Raw genomic sequence first — 18,620 nt, 5'->3', positions numbered from 1 at the left:
TACGTAAAGTTCATATTTACTTTAAAACTTTAATTTAAGCAGCGGGTCGACAAGTTCAAGGTCAACTAATTTGTTCCGGTACATCTTTTGTGTTTAGCCACCAACGAGCGGAAACAAAGTCACTAGTCTGTCACTTCGTACGATTCTTATCGAGTCTTAATTGTCTGTATTTTACTCACATTTTTTTTTAAATCTTCCAAAAGTTCCTCGCCTCGTACGCTTCCCCCTGTCGAATTACCGGATATGACGTTTTCGACATCCTCAATGAAATGCCTTCTAGCGAAACACCTGTTTTTTCCTTTTAAGAAATTCGTAAAGTAATTTTTCATCGTAGACATCTTCACACTTTTTTCATATCTACGAGTAATTTAAAATATAGTATTAAGTAAATATATCAATATAAACACAATATATATATTATCTGTTTAGTTTAAAGATATTGTTCTTAGATTATCAATTTTAAAACTTTCATTTATATTTTGTTCTTGATGTTTTCATACAAACTATGGACTCGTCATCATCATCTAATCATAAATTATCGATAAACAATAGGAAGTTTTAATTGAGGATGTACAGATTTTTACAACTGGATAATTTATGAAAAGATATTATTGATCAAGGTCACTCTTATCTCTGCCATCTTTGTGATTAGTTAAAATATATTCTTATTAAATTCGAAACACGTTTATTTTAAATACCAGTTATAAATTAAGTTTAAAAATGCCCAAGATTTGGCTCAATTATTCCGAATCGTCATCCGAAAAGCACGTTTATTCAAGAATACTCTAGAAAAATACTAAACAGGACGAATTGATAAACACGAAACTAGTGCAGATTACTAGACCCTTTTTTTATTTTTTTTTATTTTTGGCAATTTCGTATTGAGGGTAAACATAGGAAAGAGCTCGGTTCAATGACATTTTCTAAACCGGAGATCCATCATATTGTCCGTCCAAGTGGTGACATATCAGATTTATAATGTCATTTCCTCTAGCAGAAACCGCGCTGACGTACTTAATTCTATTTAATTGTTTCCGAGTATTGTATATAGTGTCAAATTGGTGGATATGGTCTGAAAATTCACAATTTTATCTTCTATTTTTAGAAAATGCTAAGTTCGACTCACAAGATGGGGCACATTTATCGGAAACTTTCCAAGAGACGAAATTAAAACGATGAATATTTTTAACCTTAGTGTTAAATGACGGGATATGTTTGGGGTTAATCGCCAGTATAGTAAACATGCGCAACATTGAACACTTAATTATTAATGTGATACATACCTGCGATTTTGTATCTATTTTTTTTCCGCCTTTCTTGTTCTCGTATGTGGGAATCGTACCCAAATAACTTCGGGTAATAAATAGGTAAAAAGAAAAAGATTTTCAAAGTTGTGGGAACTTGAGTCGGATCGTTTGTCACAGATTGTTAATGTCCACTTTGTTGTGGCTTCGGATGGCTAGTCAACAGCTGTCTTCGATGAAGCTGAACGTCGATGTTTCCGGCACTTTTTATCGTCACGTAAATCACATTAAGAGTATCGTAGATTTGAGAATTTTGCCAGTCAAGAGTGTCTTCCTCTTGACTCACGAAATTCCCAAATCGTCTAGCAATAATTAATATTGTGTGTTACAAAGTCAGTCTTGGGAATGTTATATGTATTGTTAATAAAAATAAAAATTAGTTTTATAGCATTCCTTATTGGAAAGAAAGAAGTGGAGAGAAAAATTAATGAATGCATAAAATACATAACAGTATATGCGTTTTAATTTTTCATTAAATACATTTTAGTTAAACTACAGTTCACTTATTTCAACTTGCCTTTATATACATTTGATTGAAATGGAAAATGAAGATAAGGGTATAAAAACCTTATCTATTTAATAAGAGATTTTTGTGAATTACAAAAAATAATACAATTATTCTTTTCTTTTTTTCTTCTTTACCAAACTTGCACTAAGTGAGGTAGTCATAATTAGAATCATTTTTTTAACATAACGAATATTGAAAAATATTAATTATACATATTTATATATATCAATTAATATATCATTTATTATAAATTAAAAAATAAATAAACATATAATTTACAAAAAAAAAATTTTGATTCTTAACTGCAGTATATGGAAATAATAAATTAAAAACTTTGCAGTTAATTTCTTTTAACAATTATATAATGTAGGCATAAATATAATAAAAGCTGTTATGTAATTTCTATGTTACTTTGTTATTAACAATTCTTAAACCCTTCAAAACAACAAATGAGCCAATCGTCATGATGTTTAAGACCATATTACAGTATTTATTTACTTTTTTGCAGTTTGAAAATTTCACAGTAGTTTCTGATTATTGGCAGCTTAAGAGAGTAATTGAAATTGTTTTTGTCCTTTGTGATAAGATTCGTATACAACTTGTACCTAAATCTAAATTTTTTTTTCTTTTTGGCAAAACCTGACACCAGTGAAATAACCACATATATAAATTGGATTTAAAAATTTTACATTTAAACTAACATTCAAAATTTAACATTTATCATAAAATCTGAATAATTATAGTTAATATAGCATTAATTAAATATAAAATTTACACAATTCTGATAGACAAATTGTAGTTTTTGGTTTTATTCAATGTTCTATATAAAATTGAAAATTTCCAACTGGATCAACAAATTTATTTGCACCATTTATTGTTCTTTTTTAATGATAAAGCGATTCAGAATGATTTTTTTTAAGCAACAATGGAAGAATGATTTAGTGATTAACAACAGAACTGTTACATATAAATAAGATATTAAATGTATATTGATATATAACAGAATAATGATTATTTTCTATTACTATTGAGAGTATTTAAATACACAGAGTGAAAAATTTTAGATGGCCAATTCTCCAATATAAAATGAAAAAAATACACAAAAAATAATCAGAATAAAAAATAAAACTATATAAAATTTTTTCAACTTCTGTTAAGCAATGCACTTTTTTTTCTTATAAAAGTTCTGTAAATATTTGGCACTCTTATTAACCATCTGGAGTGCAACAAATAGAATATTCAAAATTTCCAATTGCTTAACCATTAAATAATATCAAACATTAGCACCCTCTGAAAATATTCCAAACTGGAGCATTGCAAAAAAAACACAATACACAAATATTCTCTCTGATATTTTAAAGATATTTATGCAATAAATCTGATCTTCTATTCTACATTTAGATTATATAAATACTATATATATATATTTATCATTCTTGAAACATTTTGCAAATTTATAAGTTGGAATTATGCACAAATTACTCAAATAGTCCTATTAACATTTTATCACATTTGGAATGGTCCTTTCTTTGTGGAAGATGACTTTAGTTAAGATCATTAATCCATTTTACTCATTTCTAAAAACTGTGTGTGTGTGTGTGTGTGTGTGAGAATAATTTTTCAATTATAATACTCAATACTTGCATCAGATCAGTAAATGTAAAAAAAAAAAAACCATTATTTTATATAAAATCTGTATAATGCTTGAAAATGTGTAGATAAAATAAAAAATAAAAAAACCAGTTTAAAATATAAATGATTTCAGATGATAATTAAATTTTAAAATGCGGAGAATGCCTTATTGCAATAACTATGGACGTGAATTGGAATATTAAGGAAATACTACTTTTAGATGTAGTGGACGCTAACGTTCAAACAGTTTTTTCTGATGGGAAATAAGCATCTCGATGACATCCTTTTCTAAATGCCATGCAGACAATTGATGATCTGGTGCAGTTCCTATTTCAGGTGAACGTAATAAAGTTGGACAGAATACAGTACTAAGATTTTGAGGGGTCATCAAATTCTGCTTCCTCTTTTCAGCAACCCTAGATATACAATAAAAAAAATGCAATAAGATTGCTTAGAATGCCTAAATATTACTTATAAGAATATGTATGAAACTAATTATTACTGAAAATAAATATTAAACATTTTGATTGTTTTTAAATCAAAATCTTTAATATTTAAACATTGCAAAAAACTTTGTATATTTTAAACTACTTAAAATCATATTATTCCCAAATTATAAACTCCATTTTATTTACCACCTTGCACAATATACCAGTCACAAATGAGACATTTGTGAAAATATGATAAACATTTTTATCAGATTTGTGGAAAAATTAGGCAGTAGAATTTCATCCAGTTTTTTTCTACATTAATTTATTATAAAATGTGGTAATTATATATCATTTGAAAGCTTGTCAACCAAAACATTAAAAACTTCTGACAATACTGCTCATTGATGTAGATTCAAAAGGGTAAATAACTATATTGATTTTTGTGGAATATTGCAGTTTTTTTAGAAAAAAGTCTAAATTATAAAAACTACTTTGGAGAAAATTATGTTGTAGAAGAAAACAAGGCAGTGAGTAAGTCCACGGTGATGAAATGGTTCCAATGGTTCCAATACTTCCAGGCTGGCAACATGAGAGAGAGACAGGCTACATTGTAAAAAATAAAGATGCACTAAAGCAGTTGAGAATTGTTTAAATGGTTAAGTATCACTATCAACATTCAATAATTACATCAATTAGAATATGTTCAAAAACTTTTATGCAAGGATCCTCATGACCTCATTTGCCACAAGGCAAGAAAGCAGTTAGACATTTGCAAAATCCACCAGATAAGTCTTAGAATGCACTATTACCTATCATTAAAAAAAAATCGGTTTTCATGCTTAATCTGAGACATAAAAGACAGTAGGTGTACCATACTAATTAGACAAAACAATTTTAGTCAAAATTTCATAATTTCTGTTTGATGGAACTATGAAAGAGTTTTACTCCATAATATTCCACAAGGTCAAGTTCCTTTGCTTAATGAAGGTTCATATCAAGACTTATCCACACACACATTATTATTCAGATCCATGACAGATATCTCGTAAGGTCTCCTTTGTTAGCCAAACTGAGCTTGTCAAAGCATTTAACAAGCTTTTATACTGTCTTCATACAATTTTCCCACTTGTGAATTAAGCCATGCCTTAAGTAGGAGTTACAAATTTATAGATTTTTTATTGCTACCAGAAAAAGGTAAACTTTCAAAAACATTATCACTGTAAATTACTGGTAATTTTTAAATTTTGACTACAAATGCAAAAACTGGCACACTAGTAACTGTTTAGTTGCCAACTCAACAATGAGTCAGCAACTAAACAATCTTTAATGTCTATGACCAATTAGACTTCCCTTTTCTGGGCTACAATTTTCAAATTGCAGACCTATACATTTCCACTGTTGCCATCTGTCTGTCCTTTGTTAATCTTGAGAATGGAGTTAGATAGATGAAAATCAAGACAAGATAAGAAAAGCTTAGGGGTCAGAGGCACCAATTAACTACATACAAATGTCTGGGTTTGGACGTCATGTGATTTTTTTAAATTAAAATATGACTAAAAATTGCAGTCCAGGATGATGATGCTGTCACAATAATATATATTCAATTTTTCTATTTTGAAAGGCAAAAGTTTCACCACCTCAAAAAACAGAACATATTATAATTTTTGTTTCTGCGATAAAAAAAAATGGCCAGTGTGAGAACTCGCATTTCAAATAAAAATTGCTAGTGCACTCTAGGCTTTATGGGTTAAAAAACAAATTGCCAAACTGTCCAGAATAGTGATGTAATATAACAGTGTAGAGTGGGGCAACATAGAATGTTTAAAGGTTTTCTGCTTGTAAAAAATTAACTAGAACTAGACTTTTCTAACTTAAAACATCTTTTAGATGAATATGCCAAATAAATTATAAAAAATCAATGCACATATTGTTAAAATAATTATTGGGTATTAAAAATTTTGGCTGTTCTATAATGCCTCACTGTGTGTGGTAGTATGGAATAGTGTGCAGATTATGGTAGGGGTTGGAATAACTATAAACAGCAACAATCATCTAAGCTTTATTATTAAAGCAACAATCACAAACCTTTTTGGCCAAATGTTCTCATGCAAGCCTCATGTTACCATATGCAAGCAATCCATGCACCTTTTCTGATCAATGCTGAATCAAAGTAATAGCCATTACACAACCCACAAAAGTTCGATGGATCCTTATTATCAGTACTTAAAATGTTAATAATTGTGATTTGTGCAGAATTACGTAAATTTTCTCTAGTTACCCAATTTCCAATAGAGGATTCTAGTATCAAATTTATCATCATTTATAAGTTTGACTTTTAGACTTGAACATGTTTAGCATTCTTTCAATCTGTTTAATAAGCACCAGATCCTTACAAAAGAAGGTTGGCATCTATGTACAGTACAGGTTATTATATCTGTGTATTGTTTTTAATGGTACACTGTCAATTCTTTTTTAATAAAGATTTTACACTTTTTAATATTTTCCATACATTGACATTTCTACAGAGTGAGAAGTATGTCATATTAGAGAAAGTGCAGTGACATGTTCTCCACAGCAGGCTACATGAAATATCTTCATCTACCTCTATTCAATAGACTGAATTAAGAAAACTTTATTTTACAACCATTCAATATATCATTGCATAGTTACAGTTTTAATAAAATGTAGCAAACTAATCAACTATTATAAAAAATCATACTATATACAAAATTAAAATATATTAACTACGATGATGAAAATACAATTGTATTTCAAAATAATGTAATATCAAATTTTAAAAAGTTTGCAAAGTACTATTAATTCAGATTTTTGTTTACGTAAAAATATCCATAATAAAATTTTTCCAAAATTTTGAAGAAAAACCTTATTGTTTGAAAAGTTGATATAGTTACTGTAATTTAAAATAATTTTACCTATTTAAATGTGCCATGAGGAACTTTAATGTTTGGTAATGGGCAGGTGGCAACAAACTTAATGCTTCTTTAAGACCTTCTAATTGTAGTTCTTGGGAAGAACGTTCTAGATTTTAAGTATTTATAAAAAAAATTAACATAATTCACTTAATTCTGCTAATGATTAACAGATAAAAATTTATAAATCTTTGAATCTTACTAATGGCATTGATGAAATAAGAGTAAGCTTCAAATGTGATTAAAGGAATGGGTAAAAGTCTAAAAAACAATTTTAATACTCCTGTGATGACATGTATATCTTCATAAACCAAAGGACTTATATCTGCATTTTCTCCGTCTAAAAAGATATAAACAACATTCTTCTGTAGAATAAACAGTTTTTTTTATTAAATGAATAAAATAATCATCAATTAAATAAGTTTTAACAACAGGAATTTTTCAAATTGTCTTCAAAAATAATAGGCTGTCTTAATTTCATCTTGTTAAATCTTATACAGTATATTGAATTCAAAGACTACTGTTTCTCTACCATGGAAGTACCAATCATAAAGCATTTTAAATACTTTATCTATCATATAATGAAACATAAGGATATAGTCTTCAATCTATTAATTTACAAATTAATTAGAAATTCTATATTAGCTTGTCAACTGATAGCAAATATGTTAAAATATATCATTTGACATATAATTATGATTTATATATCAAATGATGTAATTATATATACTTCTTTTGAAAACAATGTTATAGTGACATGTTGAAATTTTCCATTTCAAGCAAAAAGCAGCCTAGCCATTTCTTGAAGTGCTAGAATATTCTGTAACAGATATACAGGTACTCCTCACTTTACGACCTATCTGCTTAACGACCAATCGAGTTTCGACCTGCAATTCGGGGAATCCCCTTTCTCAGCTTGAGTGTTGATCAGTGGTGAATGGCAACATGCGCACTAAGCATACTATAATAGGCTTACGCATACTATAATTGTCTTATAGTACTATAATAGGCTAATAGCGTACTATAATAGTCTTTTTATTAATAAATTTGAAGTTTGTTGCATAATTTGTATAATTTTACAACGATCCTATATTCCCGGCGCAAGCTTCTCGCTTATCGACCAATTCGCTTAACGATGTAGTCGTCAGAACGGAACTCGGTGGTAAAGTGAGGAGTACCTGTATTTGTTTCAGAATCTATCTAGTTTTTTCTGATCATTTGAGAAAATGTTAACCTGGTTTCTTTAGATGTTGAAACAAGTGTATATTTCAGCATTTGTCTAATGAAACTGGGCATTTATATGTCAATTATTAGCACATGATACAAAACAGCTGAACAGTTTGCATTTCTGTATGTTGTAACGTTACAAATTCCCAAGCACTGGAAACTAGTCCTTGATGGCAACTTTCACATATTTTAAGTTTTCCCCCCATTTTTGGCTCTTTTTGCCTTAGTAAGTACTAAGAAATCATTTTTCTGTACCTATCATGAATTTTCCAGACCATAATGGGAAGTGCCAAGGTAATTATTGACATGTGATCAGTTTGTAAATTCTCTCTCATGTGGAATCATCATAGGTGTTTGTAATGTGTAGTAATATTTGCTCATACTTAAAATAAATCTCTTTTGTTTTACTATTAACTTTGTAGTAGAACGAATCACTACTGGGTTTCACGTATTCCCCTTCCATCCTCTTACCTCCAAGTTCCCTCATACAAAATCACTCATGTGCATTCAAAGGGTTTGTTGTGTCTCCCAAAAATACAGGTGGTGTCAAAGCATCCTGACCAAGGAGTGTTTTTTTTAAATACCTGTCACACATTCTTATCCATTTGTTTCAACTTATTTTTGTATGAGACATACAAAAAACAAAGTCTGTTAAAAAAAAATGAACAAATTCAAATTTAATTAATAATTAGAGAATTTTATTTATAAAATTATCTCTAATTATTAATTTAAAAAAAGGTAATTCAAATAATAAAACCATAAAGCATATTTTGTCTCAAAAACAATTTAAATTGGAAACATAATTTGTTAAAAAAAAACAAATACAATAAACAAACTTTAGAAAAAAATAAAAGCAGTTGACATGGTTAATAAAATAATTGTTAGTTTGTTTATATGGAAATTTCCATATATGCTTATTTTAATCTCAGAATTACTCACGTTAGATAAGATTATGAATAATATATTTTTTTGTGATATAATATTTCAAATTAAAAATTTATCAAAAAATATTTAATGATAATTTTAATGTATTATTATTATTATTATTAATCAAAATTTTAAAAATTACTACTTACCTTTTGATAGGCTAGTAAACTTTAAAGCATATATTTTATATTTAATTAAAAAAGTATGAATAATCATTATTGTTGATAAATCTATTTTGTGTATTATATAAATTGTAATAACAACATTATTATAAAAAAAATCAAAATCTGATAACACTAACCATTATTAATTTTTCATAAAATACTTCTGTTTGCTATCAAACTTTCAACAGATTTCTAACAGAAGTATTTGATAAAAGGTTGATGATAATTAAGTTAATATTACTTACTTACTGTTTTCATTGTTATAAACAAAATTACTGTTTTTTGCAATCTGCTTCAATTATACTCAAATTTTAAGCTTGTAGATTATATGCTATCATAAGTTACCAACATAACATAAAATATAATATATTGTAATTTCTGTTACTGATTTATTTGGTTTTTACTTTTCTAATATCTTCCTTTCATTATGATAAATCCATACTGTTAATTATTAAATTAATATCTTTACTATCAAATTTGAATCCATTTACCATGGCATAGAAAAAAAGTCAACTATTTTTCATAACTATTTTTTGAGTTATGAGTTAATATTTACTTAAAAGTTATATATTAAACTTAATAATATTACTAAATGTATATTTTAATGTACTTTATTTGTATTGACTTTTATCAATATTGAGAAATTTTCAATTTTTATCTGAAAGATAAAAATTGAAACAAGATAACAAACACAATATAATGACTAAACAAAATTTTTATAAAAAAATTTATTTATAAGCAATGACTAACCTTTATCAAAAGCTAATCGAACTGCTTCAATTTCATCACTGAATCCAGAAACTCTGTATAATCCTTCTACTTCTAAACCTAGTGTATATAATTTTAATAAAATAAAATTTGTTTCGTCTACTACTAATACTAACAAATTATTATTTTAGAAAATACCTCTATTTTCTATTTCTTTGATGCACATATCAACTACAAGTGGTCTCAACGTATTGTGTGCTTTGACTAGCGTAGTTAAATCAACCCCAAACATTCTTTTAACATACTTCAAATCGGGTAAACATTCATTTGGAACTTTTTCTGAACAATGTTTATGGGCACTGAATCCACAATCTACAATAAAATATTTAATTGCTTCATTAACTATTTTGTAATTTGCTTCAAATATAAAATCAAATTATAAATCCAACCTTCACACTTAACACCTTGAGCAATGAGTCCCCACATAAAATTACCACAAAAATCACACCAAGGCAAACCCTTAAAATTATGAACCTGAAAATAAAACAAATTATTATTATTACTAAAAAATTAATGAATTAATTTTCCTTAAAACAATATTTATATTTTACCTTAAAAGAATGAGGCTTCTGAAACTGTTGAACGTCAATGTCATTTGCTAATGTATCTCGAGAAGGAGACACATTTATCTGTAAAAATACAAACTGCACATAATATTGTCACATCAGCTCTTATTAAGAGAATCATAAATAAAAATTAATAATAAAAGTTTTTCTTTAAAATTCTTAAAGTTATCATTTTTCCAGTTTAAAAAAACTTCATTTATAATTTTTGATTAACATTTTTTAAAGCTTTATTAAGTTATTTTAAAGTAGATGTTCTAAAGATTGAATGTTCTTTCAAACATCAGATTTAAATTACATCTAAGATTAATGTATTTTAAATCTGAAACAAAAAAAAAACATTCCAGTTGACTTATTTTAACATGCATATCTAATTTTTAGAGTAACTAGAAACTATAAATTCATAAAGAACAAATAACTAAATATCACATTGATAACACAATAAAAACATTTAGAAAATAGGCTAGACGTTTAAGTAAGAGAATCAAAGATATTTTAAAAACATTAAAAATTTAAAAAAAAAGTATATATTATATATATTAGAACCTATTATTTAATTTAATAAAAAATAATTATGTGCAAAAACTTTTATTATTAGCTTTTATCATTATCATACTAAATTTACCTCTGAAGTAGCTTTCTCACAACTATCGGATGAATCAATATGATTAGAATCTGATTTACCAAGACTGCGATCTTTATGACTATTAAGACTTTGACGATGTTTATTTTTTTTTAATCTTCTTCTCTTATATGAATTAAGAGTCATATAGGGGCTATCCTCATATCTGGATTCAACACACATCATTGCAATATATTCTCCAGCATGTGCTTCAAGATATAAAGTGATGAGACCATCTGCTACTAAATCTTGTATTGTATCAAATCTTTTCTCTCCAACATAATGTTTACCATCATAATATAATCGAAAATTTTTGGTAATGCCTCCAAATCTAAAACAAAACAAAAATAAATGAATATTTGAAAATTTTGAAAAATATACATATAAATAATCAAAATTTTACAAATAAAACTTCTTATAATTAATTACACTGGCCATCAAAAGTTAAGTACAGTTCACAAAAAGGGCAATATTTTCAAAACCTCTTAAACAAATTTATAAAACTTTCATACATACTTCAGGTATACACTGTATACATTTGAGAAAAACTAAGCAAATGTTAACAGAAAAAATAAATGCAAATAACAATAAATGTGAATACAAAAAAAGGGGGTATGAATACAAATGTTGAACTCAATATGGAATGTGACCTCCTCTAGCATTAATGCAAGCTTGACAGTGTCAACTCATACCTTCAATAAGATATTGCAGAAACTGAGAAGGCAGCAATTGTCATTCATGCAAAAGAGTAGTTTGGAGGTCACCGAGGGTTTGTGGTGGGTATGACAGCTGAAACACGTCTCCCTAGAGATTCCCATAGATGTTCTATGGGACTGAGATCTGGAGAATATACAGGCCAATCCATTCATTCTATTCCTTCTTCATAAAAAAGGTATTGGTCAACCAGTTTTGCTTGATGTGGACAAGCATTATTGTCCATTAAAATGAAATCATCTCCAATTTCACCAGCATAAGGTTTGACATACTGATTCAGTATCTCATCCTGATACCTGTGAGAATGATATCTCTTCAAAACATATGGGGGTCGGTGTGTCCACCTGATGAAAACCCAGCCCAGAGTCTTTCCACCAGAACTAAAAGCATGTCTTTCTGATATGTTCTGTGATTTGTAACAGGTTCCAACCTCCCTCCAGTCAATATACACCTGCTGTCAGATTCCAGGGAGAAATTACTCATCTGTGTACAGGACATGAGCCTACTGTTCTTGAGTCCAGCCTACATGCTCCTGACACCACTTCAGGTGGGCCTGTCTGTCTGGAGGTTAAAGGCACAAATACTGCAGGTCAACAGGCATGGAATCTAGTCTTGTGAAGCCTTCTAGTAACACAATTAGGACAGGTACTTGCTTTCCTTTGGATGAAACAAGGCTAATATGCAGAAATGATATAGACGCAGTACTGTTTCTTTTGGTTAGGAGTCATGTATAACGATCATTCTGAGATGTTTTCACCCATGGATAACCTGAAACAGGTCTTCTTGCAATGGTTCCTGTTGTTTGGAATTGTCTCCAAAGAGAATGATGAACATTAAAAAAAATCTCTCCACTTCAGTAATTGATTGATCAGCCTTCAATCTTCCAACAGCTGTCCATCTTTCTGAATCCTGTAAACATCTTCTTTAGGACATTATGTACTGTTTGTACCGTAACAATTCTGTTTTCAGTTCTTTATTGTCTACACTACACTTTCAGTAAACTGGGAAGATGCCGGTATTTTCCCAGGTGTTCTTCAATTATGTATTTACACAATTTTGCATAATTTTAAAGGGTAAATGTTAGTTCTCATACTAAATTATACCTATACACTAATTTTCATTAAGCTTTCATGCTATTTAGGCTTTTATTTAGCTTTTTCTGATCCGTGCTTAACTTTTGACGAGCAGTGTATATAGTATAGTATATTCTAAAAACTTATTTTAATCATAAATCACAGAAAACAAAAATGATATATCATACAAATATAAACATCTACAAGTCTGCTTTTCAGATTAAAGCCACATGATTGCTAGATTGTAGCATTAATATAGCTTGATGTAAACTATTAATTAAATTTAAAGTATTTGAAAATTACTTGAAACTTAATTAGTAGTTAGTAGCATTAATACAGTTTGATGTAATCTGGCAATCTTTGCACCGGAAATTTAAAGGTTGAAGTTGCTGGATTAGACTTCATATGTACCGGTAGTCACGGGTGAAGTTTGTTTTCAATCTGGCAATTGTTCGGCTTTAATATATTGTAATTGATAACTATTCCCAATAATCTATACATGTCCATATAATTATAAAAAATGAACTAGTGCTTAGTAGTACCAAAAACAATTATTCAAAAAATTTATTAATTCAATACACTTGAGTCCATTTAACAATGCATCAGATAAGGGAGCAGTTTACTTCAAAGAGCATTTCTTCCATGTTCCTAATTTTCTCCCCTATGTTTCAAATTCGCAGGACTCCTGTTAACAGCACTGGATAGTATGATAGTCTTGTTTGAGCACAGTGTCAGTGGAATTTTTAAAGTAGCATAAGAGTACTATTTGAAGGAAAGTTATAAGGTCTATATTTAATAATATGGTACATCTACTAGGGCATAAAGCAACAGGGCTTTCTACACCAGAGCTCTAAGAGTGTGCTGCGAGGTGATGCTAGGTGTGCCATGGCACAATGGCTCCAAGAGGTAGAAAAGCACAGAATTTAAAGTGGGCATGTGAATATGATAAATACATGTTGATTCAAATGGGTCAATGATGTGTCTATTAAATACTTATTGCACTGACATTTGTGACAGAAGGAATTCTAACAAGCTTCAAAACCTTTACACCATTGCAGTCACATTTCACAGAATATGTGGATGCATTTACTCGCAAACTCACCTTTAAACAATGCACATCATATTTCACAGAATTTGTGCACATGTAAATTTGGCAAGTTACATGTCACAGTCACCATCTCAATTTAGTAAGCAACAAGTAGATGTCGTCTCTATTGCATATACCTACAATCATAAAGTCAAGACTCCAATCATGTGGTTTCACACTAAGACTGTGTGATACTTCATCCAGAATGGTTTCCAGGTTGTTAAGAAATTAAATCAAAATAAGAAAACTGATTATAAACTAATTTCAAAAATATTTTTATATCATCACAAGTATCTTTTTGGTATTTATTTTGTAACTCCTATATTTTTTGTATATTTTTACTTGATGTTCCATGGACTTCTAGTAAGTACCTAGGTGTGCTGTGCATAAGAAAAGATTGTGGAACACTGCTCTTCACAATTCTACTATATTTTCACAGATTGACCAGCATGCCACATATAACTAGGGGAGACCAGCATGCTGAAAATCCTGGAGTTAGCAGCATGCAGTAACTGGCATGCTGCTAAATAACTGCAACTAAAAAATAAAATTAATTAGGTTTAACAAAACTAATTGTTAAATAAATGTTAAAGAAAGCATTCAAAAAACTAGCATTGTAATTTCACTGACAGAAAATGAGGAAGAGAGTTTTGGCTTAAAGAGCAATAAAACAATTAGTGGCTTATTGACGGTCAGTCAATATGAGCTGCACTGACAATTAATCCGACCTTAAAGATAACACCATCCTCTCAAATTTTGCACAAAGTGGATGTTAATTGATGCAAGTTGAGATAATTTACAGCAAGTTTCTGAAATTTTATATGTTTATTTCATTGTAATTTGATCCAAAAATGCAAAAATAAACATTAAAAAGTACTTTCTTCATTCCACAATCATTTTACATCATTAGAAAGAAGACAAAATGCAGAAATTAAACATATAATAACAGTTTTTGATGTAATGCTAACAGTTTCAGTTTTAGAATAAAAACTCATTCATTTTTACTTGATTTAACTTGTTAGTTTTTCCCCCCATGCACCCTCTAGAGATGGTATAACCTTGCTTAAACAGGCATGCCAGCTTTTACCATACAGAAATATATGATTTCATTGTCTCCCTGGATAGCTTGACATGCCAGACAATCCACAAAAATACAGTGTATGTTATGTGAAAATGTGATGAAACCTTCCATTGGTCAGTTTTCTAATAGTCAAAAGATTTCTTACAGAATCATAATAATCCAAGGAGGACTCATATGAGAAAAAATTACATATTAAAAAGGTATCATAAAATTTGTCTGAACAAACAGTGCAGATCACATGTACATCCTCATCAAGTGGGCAAAACTCAAATTGATTAACAATCAGACTTTGTAGGTCACAAGATCTTACTTTAAGGTAGTCATTAAGCATTTCCCTTTTTTGATTTCCTTAAAGTTTTTCTAGCTGCTTGTATAATTTGTTTTTATACTATATATCCCATTAGAGAGTATTCAGAAATTTTGCAGCAAGGATGTTCATGTCTTTTTAACTAGGTCATCTAGTGTATTTCTGGAAAGAAGTGAAAATAATGTTACTAGTAAATATACTGTTATTTAAAATTTACAAGAAAATGCCTTAAAAAATTTTCACAAAATGTTAGCAGTAGAAAACACAAAGGCTTCTTCATTTTCCTTCATCCTATGTCCATTTCACACTTCAGGAACAAACTAAGGTGGATTGACCTTTCATTGTAGGCTCTTAGCCACCTCAATATGTGAAACATGTAAAAAATTTTCTGTCGGCAATGGCTAAAATCATAAATATATATTTATTAACATTAATGAACATATATATTCTTAAACATTCATTAATAAAAATGATATAACAGAAACCAATATATAAGTGCGGTAAAATTACATGATAATGAATTTTAACATTTCTAAATGACTTGAAAGTTATATAGAGCTCTGAAGACATGAAAAAATAAGGAGAATCCACTATTAACAACTTTCTCGGTAATCTTGTTAATTGGATAAAGGAGCAGTCTAAATAAGAGCCATGATGCATCAATTTCAAGAAATCCTCTCTTAAGTGAACTCAACTGTATATATTTGTTTTAAATATTGTATTGAAATGTGTTATAATTTTTGCACTTTATTTATAAAATATAATAATAAAATGTTTATATTGTTTTGAAACAAGTTTAGCATCTGATATTTAAAAGCTGGTTAACTAATTCTGAGGATTTCCACTTTTTGCTAAAAGTAGTTTCACTGATGTGACAATTCAGATGGTTCTAACATGAATCAGCCTTAAGTATATTTTTAAACATGATCACTTGTAATATTTGTTGTTTCAGAATCAAACTCATATCAGCAAAGTAATGAAATAGTAAAGTGTACATTTAAAAATTAAATGTAATGTAGAAATAGAAATTAAAAAGGTCTGAAGAAATCTGAACAGTATTTGATACTCATTATCTTTTACCAGAATACTTAGTCAAAGGATTAAATCTTGCAAGTATAGTCCAGGCATTCAGTATGATAGCATTAAAGCATTAAACTTCAAACTGCAAAAAGTGAAATGCAGTACACATTTTCCTTAAACAAAATGCAATTAAAGCCCTTTGTCAAATATGACACAGTACTAGTGACAGAACAATTTAATAAGGGACAAAAAGCTCTTGTTTTTGCAATAAGAGGCATAACTTTCACACTGGAAACAACTTACTGCTAAATGAAATAAGCAATACACCTTGAATAACACCAGCAAAAAGTTTTTAATAAAACAAAAACATTTTCAACCTATTCATATAGGTCTTCAGTTGGAACACAAAAACATTCTAAATAAAATAAAGCATGTGTAAAATTTAAAATTAACAGAAATAAAAATAAATAACAAAAATATAATGATTAAACATAAAAAGTACAAATAAACAAGCATCCTAAAATCAAGCAAAAGTATCTTTATCCCATTTTACTCTTACATCTTGTTGAGTGGCATAAGCTGCCAATACTGTACAGTACAATCCAGATGTTTTTCCACCACAAACTCATGTTCTATAATTCTTTATAGTAGACAACATCCAGTTGCTCCTATATATGTTAGCTGTGTGTTAAAATGGTGATCCTATAATAGTATGGTGTAAATGCCCAAGGAGTTTGTGTGGTAATGTGCCTTGTTGTTTCTCAAAATTCTAAAGACTGTCAGATTGCACTCATGCCACTTAACAAGGTGTACGAATAAAAAAGGGACAAGGCTAGGATCATTAAGCTCTCCAAGAACTCTAACTCACTCGAGTATTTAGAGATGTTAGAAATTTATAAAGCAAATAAAAAGCAATTTTGTATCAACCCAGAGACACCAATTCTTTATTGACCTCATTGTATGAACTCTAACTGTTGCTTGGTCCAAGAATGCTTGTTTATTTCTATTTTTATTTTTGTATAATTATATTTTTATATTTATTTATTATATTATTTATTTTTATTTCTGTTCAGTTTAAATTTTAAGCACATTCTATTTTATTTAGAATGTTTGTGTTCTTTTTCATTAAAATTTTTGTTTCAACTGAAGAACTGCATCAGCTACCAGTTAGTTTATTGCTCAAATAATGGTAAGAAGATATAAAATAAATAATCCTATAAAAGTAATCCTAAAATATTCATCTAAAATATATTTCAAAATGTTTTCTTGCAATGAACATAAAATAGTGCACATGCTTCTGTTTACTTATTATCCTTTAAAGGCTTCATTTATGCCAGTGACCTAAATAAACAATCTGCTATAAGAAAAATGCATGAAAATAAAATCTCTTAAGTGCATTTCAACCAATTAGCAATAATATTAATAAACCAATAATTAAAACATAGTACCTATAATAAGTAACTGCCTGTAGTTAAATGATAAGTGTGATTTATTGCTATAAGAAGTTAATGCCAAATTATCAGACTATTTTTGGGAAATATTAATAATTAGTTATTAATTAATTTGAGTAGAGGTAAGCAGATATGCCACCATTTCTTATTAATTTTAATAATTACAATAAATTTTTAATTTAAAAATTAATTTATTATAATCCTTTCAACCTCTTTTGGGACCTAGGAATCCCATGAACATTTTGAAAAAATCTGTTGTGAACTGGACATCACATATGCATGTACAGAGATCAGAAATGCTTTTTATAGCCTTTAGCACCATATCACATGCATTCAAGCTTGCAACACTGTAGGCAGATGTTAGTATGGAAACTAAAGTTTTGATGTAGTAACCTGTTGAGTGAAATACTGAAATAAGTGTCATTTTTAAAGTATTTTGTGCACAAATTACAGTTAAAATTTTAAAAATTACTTTGTTGACATTCAAAATTTTTTTTTATACAAATTTGAAGAACTTATTAGTGTAAGGTTCCAGACCAAGTCCAAATCCATTATTAATTGCGCTAAAAAATATTTTAAGATAGAAAAAAAATCATAATAAATAAACGCAACGTGAAAGTAAACAGAGTGAGTCCCAAGTGCGACTCTACATGTGTCAAACAATAGATCAGTGTCAGGCCAGAGAGTTTAAACTTTGATACTTTGTATGTGAGCATCAGTGTCAAAGTTAAACCGAGTCAGGAAACAAGGGATGAAATCCCTTAAATATTCCAAATTTCGAGCGGATTTCTGTCATTTTGTACTGTCCAAA

General features: G+C 28.8%; 2 protein-coding genes across 5 annotated transcripts in view; one reads left to right on the top strand and one right to left on the bottom strand.

Annotated features, from left to right (window-relative positions):
- Mlc1 (Myosin light chain alkali) overlaps nt 1-18,620 on the top strand; it is a 105,050-nt gene that overhangs the window by 53,691 nt on the left and 32,739 nt on the right. The window lies entirely within an intron of this gene.
- LOC136990114 (N-chimaerin-like) overlaps nt 1,733-18,620 on the bottom strand; it is a 40,108-nt gene continuing 23,220 nt past the window's right edge. For 2 of the 4 annotated variants that reach the window (XM_067288473.1, XM_067288475.1), the window contains 8 exons: nt 11,080-11,407; nt 10,443-10,535; nt 10,281-10,365; nt 10,030-10,203; nt 9,874-9,951; nt 7,008-7,145; nt 6,809-6,914; nt 1,733-3,860 (listed from right to left, as the gene is read on the bottom strand). In XM_067288473.1, the coding sequence (XP_067144574.1) occupies nt 3,677-3,860; nt 6,809-6,914; nt 7,008-7,145; nt 9,874-9,951; nt 10,030-10,203; nt 10,281-10,365; nt 10,443-10,535; nt 11,080-11,407 (1,186 nt within the window). In that variant the 3' untranslated portion in view covers nt 1,733-3,676. The remainder of the gene's footprint in view (nt 3,861-6,808; nt 6,915-7,007; nt 7,146-9,873; nt 9,952-10,029; nt 10,204-10,280; nt 10,366-10,442; nt 10,536-11,079; nt 11,408-18,620) is intronic. The other 2 variants (XM_067288474.1, XM_067288476.1) reach the window with 1 other exon arrangement.

Source organism: Centruroides vittatus, unplaced genomic scaffold (genome assembly GCF_030686945.1).
Source record: "Centruroides vittatus isolate TY-2023 unplaced genomic scaffold, ASM3068694v2 scaffold_861, whole genome shotgun sequence".
Lineage (NCBI taxonomy): Eukaryota > Metazoa > Arthropoda > Arachnida > Scorpiones > Buthidae > Centruroides > Centruroides vittatus.
The sequence above is the reverse complement of the archived record's forward strand: the minus strand, read 5'-3'. Positions and strand labels throughout refer to the sequence as shown.